Source organism: Condylostylus longicornis, unplaced genomic scaffold (genome assembly GCF_029603195.1).
Source record: "Condylostylus longicornis isolate FDR11 unplaced genomic scaffold, ASM2960319v2 ptg000038l, whole genome shotgun sequence".
Lineage (NCBI taxonomy): Eukaryota > Metazoa > Arthropoda > Insecta > Diptera > Dolichopodidae > Condylostylus > Condylostylus longicornis.
The window spans coordinates 5626963-5654886 of NW_026578007.1; the positions used below are offsets into that span (position 1 = coordinate 5626963).

At 22.1% G+C, this 27924-nt stretch overlaps 2 protein-coding genes and 1 long non-coding RNA gene across 4 annotated transcripts in view; 2 read left to right on the forward strand and 1 right to left on the reverse strand.

Annotated features, from left to right (window-relative positions):
- Positions 1-828, forward strand: part of LOC129608970 (regulating synaptic membrane exocytosis protein 2) — a 166979-nt gene extending 166151 nt beyond the window's left edge. The window contains exons 13-14 of the mRNA XM_055520777.1: positions 321-482; positions 595-828. Coding sequence (XP_055376752.1) covers positions 321-482; positions 595-786 — 354 coding nt within the window. The 3' untranslated portion in view covers positions 787-828. The remainder of the gene's footprint in view (positions 1-320; positions 483-594) is intronic.
- On the reverse strand, positions 708-18353 carry LOC129608971 (uncharacterized). Of its 2 annotated transcripts, XR_008696927.1 has the most exons (5): positions 17917-18353; positions 17617-17808; positions 13268-13556; positions 11868-12039; positions 708-832 (listed from the first exon to the last, which is right to left on the reverse strand). It is a non-coding gene; the product is annotated as an uncharacterized LOC129608971 (long non-coding RNA). The 2 variants fall into 2 exon arrangements; XR_008696926.1 differs by lacking the exons at positions 17617-17808; positions 17917-18353 and having other exon boundaries at positions 13268-13713.
- Positions 18354-21544: 3191 nt separating this feature from the next.
- Positions 21545-24908, forward strand: LOC129609071 (probable ATP-dependent RNA helicase DDX20). The gene is made up of 4 exons (XM_055520932.1): positions 21545-21850; positions 21932-22105; positions 22197-22715; positions 22779-24908. The coding sequence occupies exons 1-4, from the start codon at positions 21664-21666 to the stop codon at positions 24569-24571; spliced, it is 2673 nt and encodes an 890-aa protein (XP_055376907.1). The 5' UTR covers positions 21545-21663; the 3' UTR covers positions 24572-24908.
- The last annotated feature ends 3016 nt before the right edge of the window (positions 24909-27924 follow it).

Consider the following 27924-nt stretch of genomic DNA (forward strand, 5'->3'; position numbering starts at 1 on the left):
TGCACGTACGATGTCCCTAAAATTATAATACCTTTATTATTTTTATGACAATTAGACTATATTGACAATAAGACTAAATATAATATTATGAAATTGAATATAAACTTCAAGTTACTAAGAAGCTTACTGCAAATTGTATTTACCTGAATACATACATAAATCACAATTAAACAATTATTATATGAAATATTGAAAAAGTATTTTTTATAAACAATTGATATTGAAAAAACTAAATAAATTAAAATTTCTCTAAACTTACTTTTTAACAATATTAGAAGTTTTAAATAGTAACAAGCTAAATATTTTTTTTTTGTTTTTAGGTAATTGCTGCTAAAAATATAGTTCCAATTGATAGTGAAACTGCACCTGATACATATGTTAAATGTTATGTTAAAGATGGCGATCGATTACGGCATAAGAAAAAAACTCGAATAATACGTCATTCATCTGAACCGATTTACAAGCAAACATTAAAATATCAGGTAATTTATTCATTTACCACTTTATATAACAATTTCCATTGCACCATAAAATATATTACATATACATACATCCATTATAAATTCTAATTATTTTATTTATTAATTTTTATAGAGTTCTGATGTTTTTGGTCGTAATCTTGTTATAACTGTATGGCAACGTTGTGTTGGCTTTGAACATAATAAAGGTTTAGGTGGTGCTGAATTAAATTTAGATAAAATTGTATTGGCACAACATATTAGCGGTTGGTACCCATTATTTCCAATGCATTCATTTGGTGGTTCGGATTCTGATAATTCTCCTTGACCGAGTTGTTCTACTATTACAAATACTGCAAATGCTTTATTTGCTGCTGCAACAAATAATGAAATTTCAACAAAATTTATTAAATTTACAAATACAAATAGTAATAACAATAATAATAGTAGTAACGGTGGAATTAATAGTATTATTAATGCTACTACACAAGCTGCAAGTGTTAAAATTGATAAAATTAAAAAAATTCCCTTATTAATAATAAAAAATAATTTTGGTACCGATATTGGTAGTAGTATACGTTGTAAAATTATTCCAACCAAATTATAAATTATTATATTTATTTAAGAAAATAAAAAATTATTTTTAATAATTTATATAAATTTTTTTTGTGAGAGCACAAAAAAAAAAATGTCCAAAAATTATTAAAAAATATAACATATATTTTTAGATTTAATTAATAAGAGAAGAAAAAAAGTAACATATATAACATGAAAAATTAAAAACAGGTGTTTATTTTAGTAAAAAAAATTTAAAAACAAATTATTATTAAATTGTAAAAAAATAAAAATTCTATCATGTTTAAAAAATTTTAAACAAAATTTGAAATTATGAGAAGAGCGCTATAAAATTTAATAAAAAAAAATAAAACACATATTATTTTTAAATACAATGCAATATATAGGAATTGCAAATGATAATGAAAACAAGAAATTCCTAATAAATAACTAACGCATACACAATGAATACATTAATATAGCTAAAATTTATAAATTTCAAATTAATAAATCATCATAGTACAATAGACTACTAACTCAATATTATATATGCATATATTTATTACATTCAACAATATAATATGAAAAAATTTTACAAAAACCATAACAATGAATACAATGAATATTCTATTGTGTATTAATTACATACTTATAACATTTAATTACATACATACATATTTTATGTACATAAAATACTATACTGATTATTATATTCACAAGAACAAAACTATATTTATAAAAATGTTACTATTAATTATTTTAAAATGTATATTTACACGTACAATACATACAGTTAAATTATGTATTATAATAATCATAAAGTGGAGCAGCAGTACAATCCTATACACGGATAGGTTTGAAAAATGTATCACCTGTAAATTATTTTATACTTAATAATTTATATTTATATAAATACACTTTATCCTTAACAAGCAGTTTTAATTTCTTTGAAATAATCAGATTATCTTTTTAAGCAACAGTACTTTGAACAAAACAGTAAAATATATTTTTTTTATTATTCTTCTCCAGAAGAAAATCAGCTTTGATAAAGTGCGTATATAGCGCACGAAATATATTAGCGAAAAATAAAAGTATTTTCTTCCGAATAAAAGGAAGTTTTCTTTTCACACCAATAATAAAAAATTATTAAGAATAGATAAAATTTAAATCAATTTAAATATTTACCAAAATTTCAAGTTATTCTGTTAATTATTGCATTTTACGAGTCAATACAAAACTTCAGAAAAGAATTTTTCATTTAATTTACAAAACACTCTTTTGAAAATCTTGTATTTTTCTTGCTAATCTTTAATCTTTGGTATAAAAGAATGTTAACTTTGGTAACTATAGAATAAGGGAATTTTCAAAAATTCAGCGTTGACTTAGGTCCTAATATAAAGCATGTTCAATAAAGCAAAACTACAAAATTTTAAATCTTTACTACAAAAGAAGCATGTTCGAAAATCGTAGTATACTTTAAGTTCTAAAGCATTTTGAAAGATTAGAAAAATAGAAAAACACATAGAAAAATGTAAGATATTAAAAATTTGGAAAAGTAAACTAGTTAGTTCCTAATAGATCTGTTATGATGCAAAAAAAGGTTTTTAAGATTTTAAGCTTTGAATTGAAAATTCCCTTATTCAATAATATATTTAATATGTTTTACTAAAACTTTAGTATTAAAATTTCGAATTCAAAAATATTATTTTCATTAAAAAATTTATTAAGATTTTTTGATGTTTTATAATTTCTTCTTGCCCTGTGTTCTGCATAAAGTATATTTTAAGAATTTATGTATGAAGTTTAATTAGGGGCCAGTTGAATCCTTAGTTAATTTATCCAATTTTTAAATTCTACCTAATTTTACATGTCAGAAAAGTCGTAGAGGAATGTTAAATGTCTAACCGAATTGTACTATAATCATAGCCGTTTTATTAAAATAATACATTTTTTAACTGTTATAGAAAAAAAAAAAAAACAATTATATTTGAAGGTGAAAAAACTTTTATCAATTTAATTTATGGCTTTAAAATTAAATCATTTTAAAAAATTTTAAATTAAATAAAAACAAATATTATATAGTACCAGATATTTTTTTTAATATTAAATAAAATTCTATTATTAAATTGTTTAAAAAGGAAATGTAAGAAGGAAAATAAAAATGAAAGTTACAAACAAAGAAAATTCATGAAGAAATAAATTCAATCATAGGTGATAATTATTTTTTAAGAAATTCATTTGATTATTGTATATATGTATATATATATATATATATTTACATTTGTACAACATATATATATATTTGTTCATTATAATATATTTAGAAAAATGTAAAATTAATTTTAAATTTTTATTTATTTCAGATGTTTTAAAAAAACATCTTGTATTTATTAAATAATAAAAAAAGAAAAATACAAAAAAAAATTTGAAAATATTTAAAAAAAAAACAACTAAAAATGGTAAAAAAATTTTTTAAAAACCCCAATATTATTATTAACTTAATTAAATTATATATAAATATTGAATTAATAATTAGTTCAAAGATTTGAAAAGAAATAACGATTCATCACTATATTTCATAATGTTACAAATAATAAAATGGAAACAAAATTGTTAAAAAAACAATATTAAAAAAATCGTCATTTTTTTTTTAATTTACAAAATTTAATATTTATATTAGTCTATTAGTTACAAAAACAAAAAGGAATTGTAATATTAAATTTTAATTAATTATAAACTATATACATACATATTTTATAAAAAATAACTACAAATTTTACATATATAAAAAAAAAAATAAAAATTAAAAAGTTTTTCATCATCCTTTTATTATATATATTAAATATAATTTATTTTTTCTAATTAATTTAAGCTAATCTTTTAGCTTAAATTAATAGAAAATTAAGCTAATCTTTTTTAGTTTAAAATTCAAAACTTTACAATTATTTACGCTATTTTTTAAATAATTTAAAATTTACTAAAATTATTTAAAACTCTTAATAATTTGGAAACTTATGGTTTTAATGGTAATATTTAAATAATGGGATGAATCAAACAAAATGTTGTACACGATTACAGCGGCGCTTTCATTTATATGCGGGGTGCTCTGAAAGTTCTACAATAGAACAGTATGCAAAAACTTCAGCTAAGTTTTAATGTTTACGCAGTATTTCTAAATATAAAAACTTAAATGCCAAAATTCAATAAATGATATTGTTATGATTAAAATTTTAAAAATAAAAAAAAAAACCCATGCGGCTGCGAAAAAATTCATACAAAATGTCTGCGCTACATTTCTGATATTTCTTTATTATACATTGAATTTTTGAACCCAATTTGTTACAGCAAGAAATTACCGAACAATCTACATATATTTTCAGCGTGTGCAGTGTACAATTTACAAACGAGCTAATGAAGAGTTAGAATTACTCTAGAACTGATTTAACGAAAACCCCTTAGCTTTTAAATTGAAAAAAAAATTGAAATATTTCCAAAACAATATTTGTTTTTTTTTTACTGTTTTAACTGCAAAAATAAATTTAAAGAAGATTTTAAGTTTCGAATAAAAGTTGATGAACCAAGACTTTATATTAATAGTATTTGATAATTACTTATAATTACATCACAATAACAGAAATAAGTCTAAATTATGTATTAATATTTTAATTTAAAAAATTATTTTCAATTTAATTCATATATTTAAGCTTATTTATTAAATTTAAACGTCCAATACATAGGTATGTGAGAAATTTTAAGAAGTAATAAATTAATTATTAGAAGTAAATTTTATGTACTGTAAAAGAAAATTCAATTTTTGTATATTTGATGATATACATTTTTTTTTTAATTATATTAAAGAATAAGCATAAATTATATTGTATAAATTATAAATATTTTCTGTATAAATATTTATATTAAACTTTAATTTTACTAAATAAATTTATTAAACAACATTTCATCAGAATCAGTGAATTAATTTTTTTTTTTTGTAAATCAAGATTTCTTACTTAATTGATTTAAATACAAAAATTTATTTTGTTGCATTCAATGACAGTTCAATGTACTTAATCCCTAAATAATTCTGAACACAATTATTTTATTTATAAATCAATTCGTTATTACTTATTTTAAAAAGAAATATTTAAGCGTTATATGAAAAGGTGGTAATATGACCTCCTGCCCCCATTCGTTTCCTTGAAAAAAAAATCTACAAAAAAAAATTCTATATGAAAATGTTGTTAATAAAAAAATAATTTTATTATTGCGATTTCATTAATTAATTTTTTTATAATAAAAACTATAAATAAATAAATTAATAAAAAATTCCGTTCATAATATTTTTAATACAAAGATTAATAGAACATATCATTTGGTCTAAGACTGGATATATACATACTTATAAATTTAAATTAAATAAAAATATATACGTATATAAATTTACAAATTTAAAATAATTTTTAATATATTAATAATCAAATATTAAGTTCAATTTTAAATTATTATATGAGATGAAAAACTTTTTAATAAAAAAAAAAATATTTGTGAATAATAAATACCCTAAATATGTTAAACTAATAAAAATGGTGTCCTATTTTAGTTTAATATAATACATCAGTATTACTATTACAGTATTAACTTAATTTTCTGAATCAATTAATATTACTAATAATTGTTCTATCACATCTTATTACTAAAAAAAATAATTTAATATTATCGTAAATTGTATAATAGGAAAATAAAATTATTAAAAATTAATACGGCACCATTTTTGTATATTTCTAGGCTTATTTTAGTTTTATTAATAATTAAATTTTTTTTAAATTAAATTTGTATTTTGTGAATATTTTGATATTTTCTAACTTATATTAAATTTTTGTTTGATTATTTGATAATTACTATACAAATTTACAAAAATATATTTAGAGATTTTAAAATATGTATATTAGCATTATAATATACATGTATTAAAAATATTATTAAAAAAATGTAAAATTACATTTTAAAAAATAAAATTTTGCATTTAGAAATTTCAAATAATAGTTTTACACAGATTCATTACAAAAACAAACTATTAGATATTTGAATAGAAGTTTTAGTAAATTAAATTACAAGATAAAAATGGTAATATTAAATTACATCGTATAAGATGACGCAATTGTGAACCAATATAAAATTTCCGTTCATGTTTATTTTCAATTTAAAATTCATTCAAATCAAATTTCATTTCATATACCAATTTATTTTAAAAAGTTGAAACATTCAGACATATTTTGTCAGCTACATCAATTGAAGTGGTGAATTTCTATTTAAAAATTTTGAAACTTTCTGAATAAAATTAATTTCAAAATTTGAAATTCTATATTGAAAACCGAAATAATTTTAATAATATCCGCTCAACTCAAATTATAAGATTATTATTTAACTGTATTACAAAAATATTGGTGATTATCATTTAACATTATTATTTTTTTTAAAAAATTTATAAGCTATAATGAAAAATTACTGAAAATCTCTGAATATATTTTGAAATAATTTAACACATTTACAAGAGCATTTAAGCAAAAAATCACTTGTTTGAATCTACATCAGTGATTTACATAGAATGTATATAAAAAATTATTATGTATAAAGTATTTGCAAAATCTTTAGATATAAAAATTAAAATTAATAATACAAAAAACAAATTAAAAAAAATAAATATATATATATTTGACAATTCACAAAAAAAACAAAAATTTTTAGTGGGAAAAAATGCGTTTACTAGCAAATTTAGTAGAAAAAAAAATAACAAAAAACAAAAAAAAAAGTTATAACTTAATATTATGCATAAAATACAAAAGCAAAACAAACGACACCTTAAGAAAAAAATTTCTAATCATTTTCTTTTAATTTTCTAAAAAATCACATAAATTCTTTATAATATAAAACGCTTCCATAATCCTATTACATAAGAGCAACAAAAATTCTTAAAATAGCGTTGACAAATGTAGATTGTGATTACGATTGTTTAATTCTTATCACTTACTATTTTATTGAAAATGTTATTTTCAATATAATAATAAGTGATGTTATTGCTTGTATATTTAATCATTACCTCATATTTCCTGCCTGATCGTGTATTTTTTTCATCTCACAAGAAGTATTTGAGAAATGTATTGAATACATAAATTCAAACTTATCACAAAAAATTATCATCCATTTGAATAAATTTAAAAATCAAATTTAAAAATATATAGAAATTTAATAAATATTATTAATTAACCATAATTTAGTATCATTTACTACTGTCTGCAGGAATTTATGACAAATATTTCATCTTTCACTCACACACCAAAACAATGAGCAAAAATTAAATACACAGTGTTATAACAAAAAATACGTTATTAACATAAAAAAAACTTGAGACAATAATAATTATCTAATTATTATTATAAGTTTTTTGTCTTTTATGTTACTTAAATTTACTTCATGATAATTTTTTAAAGAATCTTACTTCCTTAATGCAACAATAATTACAATTTTCAGAGCGGTGTCAATTTGTAGTACATTAATTTATATGAAATGTAGCGTAATAATTTATATGCAAATTCTGAAAGTATGAAAAGTTAGCGTGAAAAAAATTATTTTACAATTCATAAAAATTCAACCATTTCCAATTATAATTTGCATTACTATTATTTCAGCAAAATTAAAAACACTCGTAATCATTACTACATTTAAGGTCCGTATTTTATAAACTATCTAATATAAATTTTTATCTTAACCTAAAATAAATAAACTAAACTAATTTTTCTTTAATTTTTAAAAGCTTAATCACTGTCATACTACAAAATTTACAATACATATAAATAGACGCCTTCAGGACTACTTCATTAAAATATAAAATAGCACAATAATTTAATCATTTATATCAAAAACAATAAAATTTCTATTGTTTTTGTTAAATATTCTACATACATACAATATGTATATTTAAAAGAAAAAAAAATTGCATATACCAATATTGTTGTTACTCATATAAAAAAAGAAAATTATAAGAATTTTTCAAATTTTCATGTTTTATGCTATACTTAGTTTATTTAACTTTTCTATCGAACAACATTATAAGTCGATAATCGTAAATTTTAGTATTAAAAAATAAAATGTTAAAATTATAAAAATTAAGAATTAAATAAAACAATTTAAATTTTAAAAATTATGTACTCGTAGTAGTCGTAAGATTACGAGTATAGATATAAAAAATTAAAATACAAACTGGACTTTATTTAAATTAAAAAAGTATAAAAAATTAAAATAAAATTAACTTTGACTGGAAACTCTAAATAGGCCTATCTTCTGAGTGATTTTCTTTTTTTTGTTTTAAAGAAAAAATTTTTGATTTCCAATTTACGTAAAATTTAAAAATAATATTTATAATTAGATAGAAAATATATTATGCGTTTCAAAAAAAAAAAAAACAAAAAAAAAATTTAAACGTAACAATTTAAAAATTTTTGTAAATTGTGTTATTTATAATAAATGCATCATTTTTATTAGAAAAATAGTTTTAATTTTAATCGTCTCTAAGTAAATAAAACAGTATTGCTGACTAAGTCATAAATAAGAATTACAGACGCCCTTGTCAGCAATTTTTCATTTTTATTATATAAATTACATAATTTATTATGTAACTCATTTAATACATGATTTATTTTATAACATAGTTTATTATATGACTTCCTTCATTCTATTTGAATTTTAAAATCTAACAAGGCTATCTACATTTTTACACAAGATAATAAGTAATTTTAATTAGAAATTATACAAATTAGTAATATTTTTATTTTAATTATAAATTACACATATTAATAAAAATGCATGTAATTTATCAGATTATTCGCATTATAAATAAAAAATGTATTTTCATTTAATTAAGTAACATTCGTTTTTTGAATTGCAAAATTTGTATTGTAAATTAAAATATAAACTAGCTTATATTTATGAACAGAACAATAATTTAGTTTCAATAATTTTCAATAATACGCTTATTTTTCTATAAGATAAAATTGAAATTTATTTGTAAATTCATTATAATGCAATAAAGTAAAATTTTTTTAATATTTTTGTACGATATTCTTTTTATAATATGATGCATTTTTATAATAACAACTTAAAATAAAAAGAAATTATTAAATAAATATTCAATATTTTTGTTCTTGTTTTTTTATTAAATGTTGCAGCTTTTTTGTAACACTTAAAAAAATTATTTATAAAACAAAAAAAAAAAAGAAAATTTTTACAATTTAAAGTATTCTACATATTATTATAAATATTTATAAATCTATATTAAAATTATTTGAAAGGAAAAAATTTTTTGTATTTAAACATTTATAAAAAAAAAATTATATAAATACTTATATTTATATCTATACATATAATTATATAATATAGTTGACAATCTTTTTAAAAACAAAACAAAAAGCTCGAATAAATCTAATGGCACTAATTAATATTAAAACAACAAACAGATATAAAACTTCTATATTTTATTGTAATAATTGTAACATAAAGAAATTTTTATAGTAATTAAGTTTCTGTTCTCTTTTTGGTCGGAACTAAAAAAAAATTAAAAAAGAAAAAAAGATAAACTAATTTAGTTAAAACAAGCAGTAAAACAAAATTCAAATTAATAAATAGTTGTAGTATAAAATTAAAAACAGAAAAAACATGGTTTAAAATTAAATTTATATTTAATACACTTAAAATATTTAATAAATAATAATTATGTATTTTGTAACATTTATGTATATACAAAGCGTCCGAGGCTCGATGGCGCTCCCGCAGCAGAGTGATCGAATGAAAAGAAATTCTAACTTCATTGAAGTCTCATTACTCGAGAAGGAAGGCCCAAAAAGCACATGTCAATTGGTGTTTTTTGTTCTCTGCAGGAAATTTATCACCCTGCAATGGGAATTCCATCGATTATCAGACACTATGTATACACAAAATTGTAATATATTTATTTAAATAATGTGTATTTTTATTTACAATATCTACAAAATATTTATAAATAGCTAATAATTAATGAATATTACAATATCAAATTTAATATGGAAGTAAGCAAAAAAAAAAAATCTTGAACATGCTTATTAACACAGATGTTTAGTACACAATCGTGAACTGAATCAAGATTTTTTTAAAAACGTATGTACTACAGTAAAAGTTTTTTTTAGAATGTCTTTTCATTAAACAATAATTGCATCGAAATTTTAAAACATTGAACAACACTTTTCTTTTGAAAAAATTATTACTTATTTTAGTTCCGTGAAAATAATGTCTTCGACGTTCTTTAACTATATCTATTTTATTTTAAGTAAACTTCGATTATAACAAAAAAATTTTAACAAAATTCAATGTCAATGTTTATTTTAAAGTTGAAAGTGGAGTTTACGATATAGGGTTTCGACATCACATTTTCAATCATTGTCCGTTACATAAATTGCTAAACATTTCATAAATAAAAAGCAAATTTCTAAAATTAAAACTTATTTAACAAATTTAACAAAAATAAATAATGAAAACAATTAAATTATTTTGTTATTTTAACATATTCCTTTAATAAGTATACAAAATATTATAAAAATATTAATAATTCCTCATTACACCATTTTTTAAAATTCGGAAAAAATTTTTTACTTTAAAAAATATTAGAAAGTAAAAATTTATAGTATAAAACGTTAACACCAAACATTCAAAAAAAAAAAAAAAAACATGAAGGTAATTGAAAAATATTCATGAAAATTATATAAGAGAAAAAAATTTAAATAAAATAAATTAATTTTTTTATATTAATTAACATTTAAAAACATTAAAACCAAATTTTTTATGTAAAATGAATTTTAGCAACCTCCCTTAAGGTTTTCATCTTAAAATTTTTATTTCTAAATTTTCTGTCTGAACGATTTAAGGAATATATGCTCTGGGTCTCATACTATGTTATAAAATATTGTCGAATTTTATATACATAACGACCAAATAACTCACATTAAAATAGTTATTATTTAAAATTTTTAAAAAAATTGTAAAAATGATACAATATTAATTAAAATAAGTCTAATCTTTCTACTTTCAAAATAAGAATTAAAAGGAAAACTTAAAAAAATCCTATTTTAATTATATTAAAAATTGCCTAATTAAATTTTGTATCTGATAATGTTATCTAATTATTATAAGCTTACAAACATTTGACATACACGCAAAACTTACTACTTGCAAAGCTTTCCATATATTATTCATACTTATTAACTAATAAAACTTTTATGAAATTAAAAATTTTAATATTATTGATTAAATTGTAAAATAATTGTACACAAAAATTATACAGTGTATGATTAAATTGTGCTCTAAAAAACTATATTTATTTTAGTCCAACACTCCACGTTTTTTTATATTACAATAATGACAAAGGGGATTTTTGAAAATTCAGTTCTAACTTAGATCTTATTCGAATTCTAATTTCGATCTTATTGAACAGATTTAAAAGTATGTTCGATAAACCAAAATATAAAATCTTCAAATGTAGCATGTTTGTTAAATTTTTAATGCAAAAGAACCACATCCGAAATTTATAGCATTCTTAAAGTGATAAAACATTTTTAAATAACAAAAAAAAAATAAACTAATTAGTTCAAGGAGATGAGTAATGATGCAAAAAAGAAGAAGCAAGAAGATATTTCGAATTTAGGTTAGAACTTTAAGTGCATATCTAAATTATCGAAAATACCCAATTATTAACAACATTTACAACCAAATACAACCAAATATTAAAATTTACATAAAATAAAATGCAAAATGTTATGATGAAACTCTTAATACCTTTAAATTCTGTTATTTCTTTTAATATAAAATTAATTTAAATTTAAAAGAAAATGTTGTAAGCCTAAACAATTAAAGTTGCAAAGATTCCAGATCATTCGCTGCAACTCGGTCTTTATATTATTCTTAAAGCTTCCAGAAAAGAAATTTAATTTTTGCGCATCTTGGTTTCCTAAAAACAAAAAAGAAAGTAATAATTTCATGATGCAAAACATAAAATAATGTAATTATAATTTCGTTAAATAGTATAAAATTATTCAATACTATTTTAACGAAATGATATAATATAGAACATTATTTATAAAATCAAATTATTTATTTCTCGAAAAATAAATATTTTTACTACATTATCTTCTAGTTTTTTATTTCATTAATTGATTATTTTTTAAGTTTTTAATGTACGAGAATTTTATTAACACTATTTTTATTGTAATATTACAAAAGTTTCGTAAAATTTTTATAATTTAATTATAAATTATTAAAATAAAATCAAAAAAAAAAATAATAAACATTACAAATATTAAAATATTTTAATAAATCTTAAAAATATTAAAATATTAAAATTATTATTAAAACTCTATATAAAAATTATTCAATATAAAAATAAATATAATTTAACTGTATAGATTTATATACGCAAATAATTCTATATTTCGAAAACTTTTAAGACAATCTTTTAACATTTATAACTTAAAATAATTAAAAAATAAATAAACTTCAAAATAATTCTAACCTAAAACACAACATACATATTATAAAAATTATATACTTAAGCGATTTCTACTATGTACTTAAAATAAAGGTTGGTTGCATTATTTAATACACAACAAAATATAATATTATTATAATATATGAATAATGTTAAAAAAAATAATAATACTAAGATTAAGAATAAAAAACAATTAATTTACAATTTTGAAAATTGATTAAATAAAGAAACTATAATTATTATGTATTTAAATATTAAGAATGAAATTTATTATTAAGTCACCAATAAGATAAAATACTTTATTATAATTATTATAAATACAAAAGAAATTAATTTTAAATATTATTTTTTATATAAGGAAAAAATCAAATATAATTTATAAGAAATTTGAAAAATAAAAAAAAAAAACTAACAAAAAAAAATACCAAATTCTATACTTATAATTTAAAAATAAAAAATAAATACAATTAAAACAATTAATTTTAATTAAAAAAAAAATATAAAACGAAGAATTTAGAAACGAAAAAAAATGTTGTTAAAACTGTTGAAGGAAATTTAAACAAAAAAAACTTGATTATATAGAAATTGAAATATAAAAATACAATATAATATATGTTTTATGAAAAAAATGAATTGTAAAAATAAATATTTGTATTATTGATATATTTAATAAATATTATATTATACTCACATATAAGACAATTGGCAAATAATATGTCATAGAGCAAAAATTTACAATATTTTTACTTGAAAGAAAACCAATTTTGTTCTCCCATTTATTAATTGTGTTCAAAGGATTGTTGGAAAAGGATTGTTTTAGAACAATATCTACGCAATAAAGCCCTCATTTGATGCAACAGCGATAAAGGTCAAAATATACCATTTCTACAGAAATAACCGAGTAAAACATTGCTTTTTTGCGCAAAAACATCATTTCTCCAGCTCGAAAATTCTTCCTTACAATAAAATATGAAATAATGCTGTAAAGAAGAAAAATATATTAACTAAAAAACTTTAAAATTCGATATTCTTAAATGGGCTAATTTTTGTATAATAAAATAATTTAAAATTATAAATTTATTAATTTAAAACACAATAGATAGAGTAACTCAAAAATTATTTTAGTAAATTTATTATTATTTATTTCATTATAAGATCTTAATGCTATCTTTTATGACAAATGCTATCTTTTATGTCTTTTATGACAAATTATTTTCCAATTAATCTGTATCGAGAAAATATAATTTACATCCTATAAAAATTATAAAAATATTATCAAAGTGTTAAATAATATTAATTGTTAACTTATATGTATGTTAAATATGCATGTTATATAATTTCAATATATTGCATAATATAAAAAAAATATATAATTTTATACAAATAATATAATTGTAAAAACAAAAAATTAATAAAAATGTTTATATTTTATTGATGGAAAAGGAACAAAGAGAATTGATGGTAAATAATTAATTAAAAAAAAAAATCATATATATAATGATTGTGAAAAAACATATACAATACTTTTTAAAACACAATACCAAATTAAATTACAGCCTTAAAATTCTAAAAAAAAAAAAGGAAAAATTGCAAATCAGAGAAGAATAATATATTTTTTGAAAACATAAAAAGTAACTGAATTTATATGAAAGTAACATTAAATAATTTAAAATCGTTAAAAATTCTTTGTAATATCTCAAACTTAACCATGGAATCAATTGCCCGACACCTGTCATTTTCCGAAATTTTCTGAAATTTAAATTAAATTAAAATTAAATTTAATAACACTGAAAACAACATAAACTTAATTGTGAAGCACTTATTATATAACTAAGCCCAGTTATAAAACGTATGGCCGTTTCCCAGTATGTCAATGATTTGATGCTCTTTTCAATCATGTCATTCACTTGATTTTGCAATTTTTCGCAATTGACATTTAAAAAAATATTTCAATAATGCGGAAAATTTAAAATTTCAAAATTAAAATGTTTTCTTCGTAACTCATTTTATCAACCAATTTTATTCAAGAAATGGAAGAAAAAAAAAACTAAAATAAGAATAAGTTGCGTTTTCAGCGTGTATTACAATTCATGACTAACGTCAATTTTGCACGCATTTGATATGCTGGAAAACGTCCTGTATGTATATTTATGACAATAAATATATGAATTGAATTTAAATTGAATACATGTATGAATTTAATTTTATTCTTTTAAAAATTGGAAGTTGATTATTTTTTTGGAAAAAATTTTCACAAATTTTTAAATTTTTAAAGGTACAAGCATTTGTAAATCGAAAACTCTAATACTATCTACCATTACTCTAATACTATTTCCATTAGTTCGAATTTTATTGCTAATATCAGACCTCAAGTTCATAATCAAGCTGCTCTAAATTTTTAGTAAAAGAGGAATTTTTACAATAACATTTTCCATAACTCTAATTATAAATATTCCATTTGTGCAAACCTCAACAATTTTAATATTCATATGCTGACGTTTAACCTAATTTAAATTCATACTAAATATAATATAAATTTATTAGAAAAATTTAAAAAAAAAAACTATTCAAAATTAAACGCTTGAAACTTGTTAATTCACAATCGACTTTCTTATATTAAATCAAAAAATATTTCTCCATATTTTTTTTATCGACATGAAATAATTGAATATCCAAAAAAAAAAATAAATAAAGAAATTTAAAGAAATATTAAAATAATTTTATAATTTAATTGCATAATTAAGAAATGCAACAAAAAATATTATATAAAAAATTTTAATTACATTAACAAATCAGTAGACATATAAAATGTTAGTAGTAGTAGTACGTGGAAAAATTAAAAGAATTTTTTTTTCAGTAGCCACAAAACTTTTTTAAAATTATCAATTTATATGAAATATAGAAATATACATAAGAAAAAACAACAAATACAAGAAAAATTTAAAATTTAATAAAATTAATAAAAAAGATAAAAAACACCAGATTTGTATGATAAAATAAATATTTAAATTTAGTATAAAATTTCAAAAATTTTATGATATTTAAGGATAATTACTTTCCACTATTTTTTTTTTTAAATATCATTCAAATTATTAAAATATTCCTTAAATAAATTACTTAAAAAAATTAATAAATTAAATTTTAATTACATTACTTTTTCCAAATTTATAAATGCAATTTCTTATAAAAATTCATGTATTGTACAAATTAAATTTCTAACTTACTCGAAACAAAAAGGAAAACAATAGTAATGGAAATAAATTAAAAATAAATTTGCATTTATAAATCCACCGTGCATCATAAAACCAAAATACAGAATGAAAATTTCATATTTTTTCAATTTAATACTTTCAAACTCGTACTACCTACTCATATATTTCGAACTCTTATTATTATGTTATGTATTTTATAAAAGGCCTGCCCAACCAGTCCATTGCGACACTAATTTCAGTTAATTTCTTTTGCTATTTTAGAAATAGATTTATATTGCTTGAAATATAAATATTTTTATTACATACTTATTTCAGAAACATGTTTTCATTTACTAAACTTCATTTACTAAAGTAAGGTTGAAATAATTAAACGTCTGTTGTTTTTCAATTAATAGATCCCGAGATAGTTGCATCCAAAATAGTCTATCTTTAGATATAAAAAGGTTGAGCACGCCTGATTTAAAATAATATGTTTTGAAAAAAACAAAAAATGAATTTTGATATTTTATTTAAACAAAAACCTCAAATTTCGGGGCACAAAAAAAAAGACAAATTCTTCTTCGTTAAGAAATACTTATGGTAAGTTTTAATAAAATTTTTCCTTTATTTTAGAAAAAATTTACAAAAAAAAGTATTGCTTAAAACAAATTCTTTTGAAGAATATTGCAAAAGAATCAAAAATATATTTTGATTTTCAAAAGATATTTAATTATAAAATTGTTGAAAAATGTAAGGAATGTGGTTTTAAAAAATATAATATAAAAGTTTATTTTATAAAAATGGTTAATTTGTAATAAATTCACAAAATATATAAAAAAAATAGAACGCCTATGAATAATGTTATAAAAAATAAAAATATGTATTGAATAGAAGAATATTAAAAAATTTAGCAATTTCAATGCTGATATTTTTGTAAAAATTTATCTACTTATTAAATAAATAATTTTATCATAATTTTGTATACATACATATGTACATACAATAAAATTTATGATACATATTATGTAAGGATACTTTTTAAAATACAATATAGATATGCGCTAAAACAGAAGTAAAGTATGTAATTAATTTTAAAGGAAAAGAAAAAAAAATATAAAAAAAACACATGAATTTGAAACTGTAAAAAACACCATATCTTAAAATATAAAAAAAAAATTAAAAGATGAAAGAAAAAGAAAAAATTATTTATTTAATTTATTGTTTTTTTTTCTTTTGTTTTTATGTAAAAGATTTAATAAACTAATAATAAGAAAACTGAAAAGAAAATTAAATAAAATTAAAAAAAAAGAAAGCTAAAAGAAATAATAAATATTGTATTTAATGGAATAATAATTAAGAATTTTGTTTAAATTTTGAATATCCTTGAAGTTAAAAATGCATGCAAATTCCTTCAAAAATTTTAAAAATAATATCTATGCCATCTACAACTTATCATCGATCTATATCAGTGCTATCCAAATGACGGCCGCAGGCACCTTCTGACATAACTAGAAAAAACATAAGGAAACCATAAAGTCATAATTTTCTCTCATTTTTGTTCAAAAAGTATTATAACAGACGCTTTGCATACAAAATCATTTTTTCGAGCTTTATAAAGTTTTTAAAAACTTTTTTATACCAGACAGACTTAATATTATCGCAACAAAAGGGATTTTTATTATTTGATTACTTTTAATTTTTTATAAATTTTAATATTTCCTACAAATTTTGTTTTTACAAATAAAAAAATTAATTCGTGCCTGGCTAATTTAAAAGTAGCTACTTATACAAGTTAATTTTGAATGTCCGGTTAATAAATTTGCCATTGTTTCAATAATGATTAAAATACCTTGTTACTTATTCGTTTTTAATGTATTTTCCTCATTTTTCGTATTGTTGCTCTTCTCGTTTTAGTTCTTGGAATTCTTTCTTATTATTTTCAAAAATTTCTTCCATAAATCAAATATTTTGGTACATTTAATTTATTAAATTAATTCCTGTACAATTAAAATGCTGTACATATTTTTATTTTTCCAAATTCCTAAAAATAATTATAATTTTAAAATTATAATTAAGCCTACTAAGGTTAGTAGATTGAAAATGAAATTTATTTATTTTAAATTTAATATCCAAAAAATTTTATAGATACCTCTCTAACGTTTTTTCTATACCATTTAAATATTTTTTTTTGGTAATAATTTCTTTAAGAGAATAACACTTCAAAAACCTTCATTGCTCCAATAAATACTATATGAACGCATTTTCTTGTAAATTCGATATTCGTTCATATACAATGTCTTACATACATAGTTCGATAAGAGCGTATATTGCAATGGAGTTGACTGATGAATAACATTCTCCCATGTCGGACAAGTTTCTTTTCTTCCAAGTGTTTTACTATCGAAATATAAAAGTATAATTAATATTCTTGATATTGTAGATTTTGATTTCCATTTTTTCGGAATACTCGTCTATGACTTTATAACCTATTTATTGGTTTTTGTATTGTGTACTCTTCTACTATGTAAACAAAGGGATATATTCTCACTTGTTCACTATTGTGAATGCTCCTTCCAGCATCGAACGATTTGAATTTACATCTTTTAAAAGAGAAATGACCTACATATTTGCTTTCTATGCTTTCATATTCAAAATGAATGTTTAGTTGTTTCAGTTGTGCTTGATAGATTGTAGGTACATTGATGGAATTTTTATGTATCGTCGATTAAGTGCATTTTTTGAGAATTCGGATTTCATAGATGAATTAAATCAGAATAATATAATCTTTGTTGTGGAAAAAAATCATCCAAATCTAGAATATAGTTTATAAATCCAAAAATTAAAGAGACCAATCCCATTGCACTAATTGATTAGTTTTTCAATTTTACGATTTTTTCAATTTGAATTTACTCAAAACAGTTTCCTGACCTAATGTTTCCTGCTTCTTAACCGACAGTATGATCTTTACATAAAAGGTCGTCATTGTTTAAGAATTTAGAATTTAGAGACAAATTCTGGCAAATAATTTTAATGTTTTTGATTGTATTTTATGTGGTTGATATTTATAACTAAAAATCACTAAGCACAGATTTGTTTTAGTTTTCATGAAAATATTTAACACGGTAACGGTTAAAAAAAACTACCAAACTCACAGAAGATGGGCCATAAATCATATTAAAACTGTTTATAAGGTCCGGAAATCATATAGGTATGAATGTATACCACATATCCAAAGACAAAACAGCAACAACACGTAATTAAAGACAATTGTTCAATGTATATATATGTATGTATGTACATATATTGTAGCTGTACAATACAAGCGATTTTCGGTTTAAAGTTTAAAAGTAATGATCTCCTCAGGCCTCATTTAAGTAGGCACCATGATCATTTCAATTCTGATTCCTTTTCCTGCGAAGGTATCTTGTAGAATTTTGATATACATATGTATGTATGTATGTATACATTCCCTAAGGCAATAAGTTCTGAATTTAGTTTTTAATATGTGGGTAGGAACACATGAAAGAATATTTGACTTACCTAATGCTTTCCTAACAATTATGGATAGTTGTGTATGTACCTGTACATAATTATGTATATATTCATCTTGTCCCCTGGATTAGATAACAAATTATTTTTTTCCATTTATTTAAACTTGCATAAATAAGTTGTGTACAAACAAATACATACGTATGTATTATTTTATTTTACTTCTCAAACACATACATCTACTTTTAATCAAATATCTTTTTATTTTTTGCTTGCATTTTGTAATTTGCCCAAAATATGAACAACTAAGTGGCGGTAAACTCGAAATCTTTTTGAAAAAATTAAAAATTAACTGTTTCTGCTGTTAAATATTTTCAAAAGAAGTGTGTATGACATCTGTCAACAATTTCGCTTAGTTCATTACGGATTATATTTGAAATTCATTTTCGAAATGGTTTTCGTTTGTTTCAATTTGACAGCTTCAATTTTGAATAAAAATTTTATATTTTCAGAAACCAAATATGTAAAAGTATTTGTAAAATAAAAGTGTACTTTTTGAAAAAAATTCTAAAATAAAATATAAAGAAAATAGAAAAAATATAAGTATCTTACCCTTAAAGAAATAATTTATTGCATTTTTAATTTAATTATGAAAATAGAAGGCCAAAATCTGAGTAAGAATAATTAGGCACAACTCAAACTTATCAAAAGTACTTGAAGCCTATTTTATGTTCTTTTCATATAAACGTTTCTTGACTTCAAACCGGCTTTATCCAAGTCGAGTGTTCACTTATTTAGCCGTTGGCAAAATGCAATATGCGATCATTCAACTTCAAAATGCGGCCCGGCCAATCAATTATGTTTGAAAGAAAAAAAAATATTGAATTAAGACTAAATTTGAATAAATTTTTTCAAAAAAAATTTTAATAGCTCAATTATAGATAATATGGCAGTTACATAAGATTCCATACAAATTTATTATTTGTGAAAGCAAAACAATCAAGAAAGTCAGTTGAAATTGTCACTTCTTCTTGTAAGTACATAATGTGAGAAACTCGAGTAGCCCAATCTCATACTCACATTGTACATATGTATGTACCCATAACCCAAAAAAGTTTCCTGACGGTTGACTTAAGTCATTAAAAATCTTGCTAACTTACCTTAAAATATAACTATAAACATAAATTCATATAGAATACACACATTTAAATAGGACTGCTTAGAATCAAGTGAAATTACCGTCGCGCATTTTGCCGCATGCGGTGAAATACCCTAAATTCTTATTCTACCGAATTTCGAATAGTTTTTGTTGTATTACAATATTACATATATGTATGTTTCCATTGGTGTGTAACATTTATACAAGATATTGAAAAATTAATTTTGTTGTACCGGGTCAATAGTGCAAATCGCCCGCCATTACCATTCATCGCTTTGGTTATTTTTTTACAATTATGTCCATATAAACGTTACTCGGCTTGAAGCCGGCTCACTTATGTCAGTGAAAAAGTTTTGCTTACTTGACTTAAAATATAACAGCTAAACATCATTTTGGGGCTTTCAAGTACTCCCGCTTCTGTCTAATGGCTGTTTACATATAAAACTAGAGTAATTTGATGAAGTTCAGACGTCATGTCAAAATTTCAAATTTGTTGCTGGATTTATAACCAGTTCACCACCATTCTAAACTAATGAACGGCCAATAGAATGTAAAATTTAAAAAAAACATGGACAAAAAATAAATATTTCCAATTTATCATAAATTATTTCCATTTTCTATTTTACATTTCAATTACAAATTAAGTAATAATTAATAACCAACATAAAAATAAAAAAAAATTAAAATTTTTAAAATGACATTTTTGAAATTTTGCTCGAAAAAAAAATATTTTATATGTGTTTTTCTATAGCAAATTTTCCACTTTTTGTGCATAAATTGTTATTGTACCACTGCTCACATCCAGCATTTCTAAGTCAATCAGTACTAAGCGACATTGTGTTGAAAAGAGTAAACCAAATTGAAACGAAAATTGAAATAGTCGAGACGAAAACCTCAAAAAAAACCTACTAAATGTAAATAGTACTCATACATTGCGCTGTATTGTTTATTATTTTCGCTAGCTTTTATAAGATAGATGTCGCTTTCTTATGTTCTAAATATTGTAATTTTAATCATTTTAATTAACCGACTCGCCGCATTCTCCCGGCATAAATATGACATTTCTCATTTGTTATTTTTCTTTTTTTTGCGTATGACTATGACAGTAACATTTAGCTGTAAATAAATTCATCCATATAGTAGGTATATTTAATAAAATTCGTGAAAAATAAAATCATTTGAACTATATAAAGTGCACGTGTTAAAAAAAATAGATTTAATTTATTTGTTAATAAAATTATATAAAAAATGAGTTCTAAACTTGCTCATAGTACAGAAGAAAATGAGCGCACTAGTGATATATGCTTCAAAGAAAGCACTCCGTTCAGCAAAATGTTATTAAAGGATGCTGTTAAGAAAGGTTTAGATAATTGTGGCTTCCTATATCCAACTATAATTCAAGCGAATGCGATCCCCATCGGAAAAGCTGGAATTGGTAATAAAATAATTTTTGTTTTTTTAAATAAAGGCAATTATGCGCATTTTATTAATCCGACGTATTAAACATTTGCTTCAGATTTATTATGCCAATCAAAGTCTGGAACCGGTAAAACATTAATATTTTGTACGATACTCTTAGAACAATATCAGGATATGATAAGGGAACTTCAATCATTAATTTTGGTTCCAACACGGGAAATTGCACTTCAAATCGAAGGAATCCTTAATCAAATTGGAGAACATTTACAAGGTATGTAGTTAATTTAGTTTATGTAATCAAGAGCAATTATATAACAGCAGAAGAAACAATTTTAATATTAAAACATAATTATTTTTTGCAGGATTTCGAGCTGTTGCTGTTATAGGTGGTTTAGAACTGACGAATGATCGAAAAAAATTAGCAAATGCTAAATCTGTTGTTGGAACACCAGGACGAGTTCTACATTTAATTCAAAATGATATGTTAAACACATCGAAAATTTCTCTCTTTGTATTAGATGAAGCTGATAAATTAATGTCCAAGACATTTTTGGCAGATTTTCAGAAAATAAACAAAAGTCTTCCAAAAAAGAAACAAATAATTGCATGTAGTGCCACATTTTGCGATGATTTGGATAAAAAAATTTCAAGTTATATGAAAAATCCATTATTAGTTTCAACAAATAAGGGTGCAACATTATTGATTGGAATCAAACAATTTATATATGATATTCCTGAAGAGAAGACAAGTATTTTAGAAATGTCTTCTAAACTTAAAGCATTAAAGAAAATATTTAGTAAAATATCTTTCAAGCAATGCTTAGCTTTTGCATCTTCTCAATCAAGAGCTGAATCATATAAAAATGCTATGGAAAAAGATGGTAAATTGAAAACAGAAAATTAACTAATCTAAGTTTTAATTAAAAATTTTTATTATACATTAGGCTGGCCATGTGAAGTAATAACTGGTGCACAAGATCAAAAAACTCGAATAGAAATTTTCAAAAAATTTAAGGAATTTAAAACAAGAATTTTGTTTTCCACTGATTTGATGGCAAGAGGAATTGATTCGGAACATGTAAATTTAGTTTTAAATATAGAACCGCCCGATGATGATCCAACATATTTACATAGAATAGGACGTGCTGGAAGATTTGGATCACATGGAATCGCGATAACTTTTATTTCATCACAAAAAGAATCACAAAAATTCAAAATAATTACAGAAACTATCGGGTCTGGTTTAAATATTTTCAGATATCCTTACAATGAATCAATAGATATTTGGAATTTTTCACAATTAGAAAATGATAATATATTAGAGACTTACACATTTTATGAAGATAATATAAATAAAATGGTTGATTCCGATAAAGAAAATGTTAATGATTTGAATACGTCTTCTTCGGCTTATATTGATTCAAAGACGTATAAAATTGAATATATGGATGATCCAAATGCAAATAAAATTATGATGACAGAAACAATGAGTTCCTTACAAAGATTACCTTCTTCAAATACAATAGATGACGCTAGTAGCATTGCTCCAGATAGTGATGTTTTACGAAGTAATTCAATTGGTTCTAAAGATTTAACATTATGTAAACGTCCAAATAACAATTCAATGTCACTTTTAGAAGTTTTAATTGATAATAGCAAAAGTAGTTCAACTGAGCAAATAGATTTATTCGAAGATTATAAATCATTTGATGCCAATTTGAATGAAAGTCCAGCCAAATCAAAAACAGAAGAAACTGAAAAATTAAACTTAAAAGATTTATTAGTTGATACGAAAAAATCTGCTAAACCTACAAAAGATGTATTTTCGGAATATGAAAAACTCAAAGAACAAGGAGATGATATGACTGATAGTAATAGCTATTCAGTTACATTATCGCAACAATATGAACCATCGGCTGGAACATCTAGAGTAGCAATGGAACAGTTAAAATTAAAAATTCCAGAAATCGAACGTGATTTTTCACAGAGTTTTCAAAATAAATTACAAAAACAACATTTTCCATCACCAAATAATAATGTTGATGAATTAGTAAAAGTGAAACTTAATCCTATTGTTTTATCCCCACGCCAAAGTGATAGTTCTAATGATTCTGTAGCTTCAAATGCACCATCATTTTCGGTGTCATCAGAAGATGAAGGAATTTCTTCAGGTCGTGTAACTTCAGCAAAATCATCAGGAATTTCTACATCAACAAATGAGGATGATGATGAAGAAGAAGATGACAATGATGATGATAGTTCTGATTATAATTATAGCGAGGAAAGTGAAAATTCTAATTTATCAGATTCTGATAGCACTTCTGAAGAAACATATCAAACATCCGATTCTAATAATGAGAATGATCATGAATGCAATAATAATGATACAAGCAGCATAACTCAAACCGATGAATTAGATGATGAATTAGATGATATTACCGATACTGATAGTGATAATGATGAAAATAATGATAATGCAAGAAATAAAGAAGAAAAATTTGTGAGAAAACAAAATAATATTTTCAACTCACAAAACTTCCATGATTTAAAAAGTGATTTAGGTGCAACAAATGAAGATTCTGATAATAATATATATACAAATCCAAATTCAAGTGATCAAAATTTTATATACCAAAATGCATATGCACGTTGGACTGATTTGTATTGGAATCAAATGACCCAAATACAAGATTATGTAAAATTTTGTTCATATGTCAATAATAACTCAAATATTTAAAATCATAGAAATCCTATTTCCTTCTAGTTGTAAGAATTTCGATTGGATTAAGTGCCAAGCTATCTGGAGTAAATGAGAAAAATACTTTTGAATGTAAATTTTTGTGTATTTCTTAAATTAGAAACTGCATACTTATTGGTTCTTGTTTAAATAAAAATATAGTCATAAAATATTTTTTTATATCTAAAAAAGAAAATACTAATAAGGAATATAAACTAATAAGTAATTACCAAATTGAATTTCAGTTGTTAAAAAAAATGAAAGTAAAGTAGATAAGATGTTTATAATGTAGAACCTAATTACGTTAATTTTCTGAATAAATTATTATGAACTTAAATATTCTTTGTTTATTTCCCGAAAACGTTCAGAGAATGAGCAGAATATTAGACAGATTTCTTATCCTTAGATGCTCTTAGAGCTTAACAGATTTGAAGCACAAATGGAGAACGCATTTTTCCAATTCTATAACCGTTCAACAATAATTGAAGTTATGGGTATTAATTTTGATAATTTCGATCTATGGTAGTATTTAATTTGCAGTAAATTAAGTACTACAAGAACTGCCAAAAAAGTATTTTTCAAAATGCAGCAAAGTTTTGACAGAATTTTTTTAAACTACAACTGCAAGCTAAAATCTTAAAAAAATTATCGCAAATACGCCGTTTTATTTTACTACGGCAAATAAAAAAACTTGAATATTGGAAGATTTAAAGCATTTATTAGAGAAAATTTTGAGTTTTTAGAATTTAAGTTTTTATTTATTTAATATACGCATGTATCTATGTATGTATATTTTTAGTGCTATAGATAACAAACAAACTCAAAGCGAAACTTGTTTTAAATTGTTGCGTTGAGCCTCCATTTTTTAACGTGAATAAAAATATATGACTGTGGCATGACAGTACTTCAACAACTGCAAAATATTTCTTTACTACAAGTAATAAGATTAAAGTTTTTGCAGTTAGTTTTTCATGCTGCTATAGTAAATTCAGTTCAGTTTTAAGTAAGAAATATAAACGCTTGCTAAAGCTAAATGCATTTTTAAAAATAAAAATACCCTATCAAAAGTAATTGAATTGAGATCAACTGGAGCTAGAAGAAGAAGTTTGGTTCTCTATACGAGCATTGTCCACATGCAAAATGTGCTTCTAGTTGAGTAGTTTCGGTATGATCTATAATAACTGTACATCAATGTATGTACATACATAAATAATTATTGGCGTCAACCGTGGAAACAGAAGCTAAACTTGAAATTGGGAACTTTGACCATAATTGTTTAAATTTAAACTCGTTTCTACATAGTATAAAACCATTTTACACAGGATTGTGTGTTAGAAATAAAAGTAGTTCTTAAGTTTTCTTTTTCACTTCAAACGATTAAAAATAAGGATCACACCACATACATATGTACCTACCAAGCTGGGTATTTGCAAACTTAATATGTTATATACATACATACATAAATATGTAAATATTAATATGATAATGCAAATACAATTCACGTACGCTTATAACAGCATTCGTTGGTTGACTAGAAAATTTTCATTAAATTATGATTAGTCATCATTTACTGTTAAAACTTAATCTAAAGAAATGTTGGAAAGTGGCGTTTTACACTTGCATACCTACATAAAGAAGTACATCCATATATAACAAGTATGCGTCTACATAATAGATACAGATCCAAAGGATGCTTATTTGTGAAGGAAGAAAGCGTTAAACAGGTGAGATTTTACAATTTCATATTGAATTTATTTTTAAGAAGTTATCAAAGCTAAAATAAATTTACAAAATTGGTCTATTAGTTTGAACATAAATTTCTGAGTTGAATTCCAAACATTATGGAACTGAAATCAGAACATTTTATTTTGGTTTATTGTTTTCAAATATGTTCATATATTTGTTTGGTGTAGAAAACTGAGGTCCTAATTCCTGGTGAAAATACGTAGGTTTCTACCTAGGTAGGTATATACATATTACGTGCACATTTCGCACTTTAATAATTTTAAAGTGTGACAATTGACAAAACTAATAAACAATTTTGACTTTATGTTGGAATTCTTTTTTGTTCATTACTATACTTATGTATATTGGTTTATATTACATTATTTAGGCATAGATACGAGTATGTGAATAAAATTAAAGAAATAAGAAATTGAAAAAAATGTGTAGTACCTATTATCCGAAAAAATAAAATAAATTAATTATTTTTCTAATTGCACGACTTTTGTATAGTTCTAATGCTTTAATGTTAATGTTATTTATTAAAGTTTGTTATCAATTTCAGTCCTATGGGTTTCCAAAAAAATTGCAAAAATCTAAAATCAAATGTCGTAAATGTTACGTTAATCAATAAATTTGCAGTAATGAAATGTAATCAAACATCTAAGATATTTTCTATATTAAGAATGGAAACAAAATATATTTCAATTGCATTTTCATTAGAATAATAAATGAATAATATTACAATTTTATATTTTTTTATATGTTAATAGAGTTCTCTAAATTATTATACAGTAACTTCTCTTTTTATGCGGTTTATATTTGAGATTTTAAAGTTGTGCGGTTTGCACCAAAAAATTTCTTGGACGAATATACATACATGTGGATTTATTTAGGAAGCCTGCTTATAGACATCCTAAAAAATTTGCGGAATGTTCAGTTTTCTCAAAGCTGCCTCCGTTTCTTCAGTTGACATGTAACTTTAATAGATAGATATAAAGAACAGATAGATCTACTTTAGCTCTACACATCCAGATATTGATTTGTTTTTAAAATAAACTTTTTCAATTTAGGGTTTTTTTTTTTCTTGAGAATGATATTTATCATCGACAAGTCGCCATTACAACATTCTAAGTGCTGCATCGAAAAATATAAACTGAAATTATTTTAAAATTAAATTTTGTTTTAGTGACGTTTTGTGTTTATTTTTATAATGAAAGGCTCGTTTAAATTTTGCTTATTTCAAATTGCAGTAATAACCAGCCCATTTCCATTAATTTTAACTCGTTATTTCAGTTTTATGCGATTTTAGAAAATTATCGAATGTATTCCTACTTGTTTAAGGCAACTTAAGTCTTTTTTTAAGGCACTTTTCTGTAGAACGTATCAAATGAATGAAACAAAACCTTACCGTGTATGCATGATTAAAAACTTGTGAATTGTAAATAGTTGTATGGATTGTTATCAATAATTCAAAGTTTTCAAATTTAAAAATTACAAAATTAATTAAATTACAAAAGAAAAATTAAAAAAAAAATTATAATAATTCTTTTTTCCATTTATGAAATTTATGCCTTTTTTTTTTAATTTCAATGAAGGCGTAAATTACGAGAATTTGCAATAATTCTCTA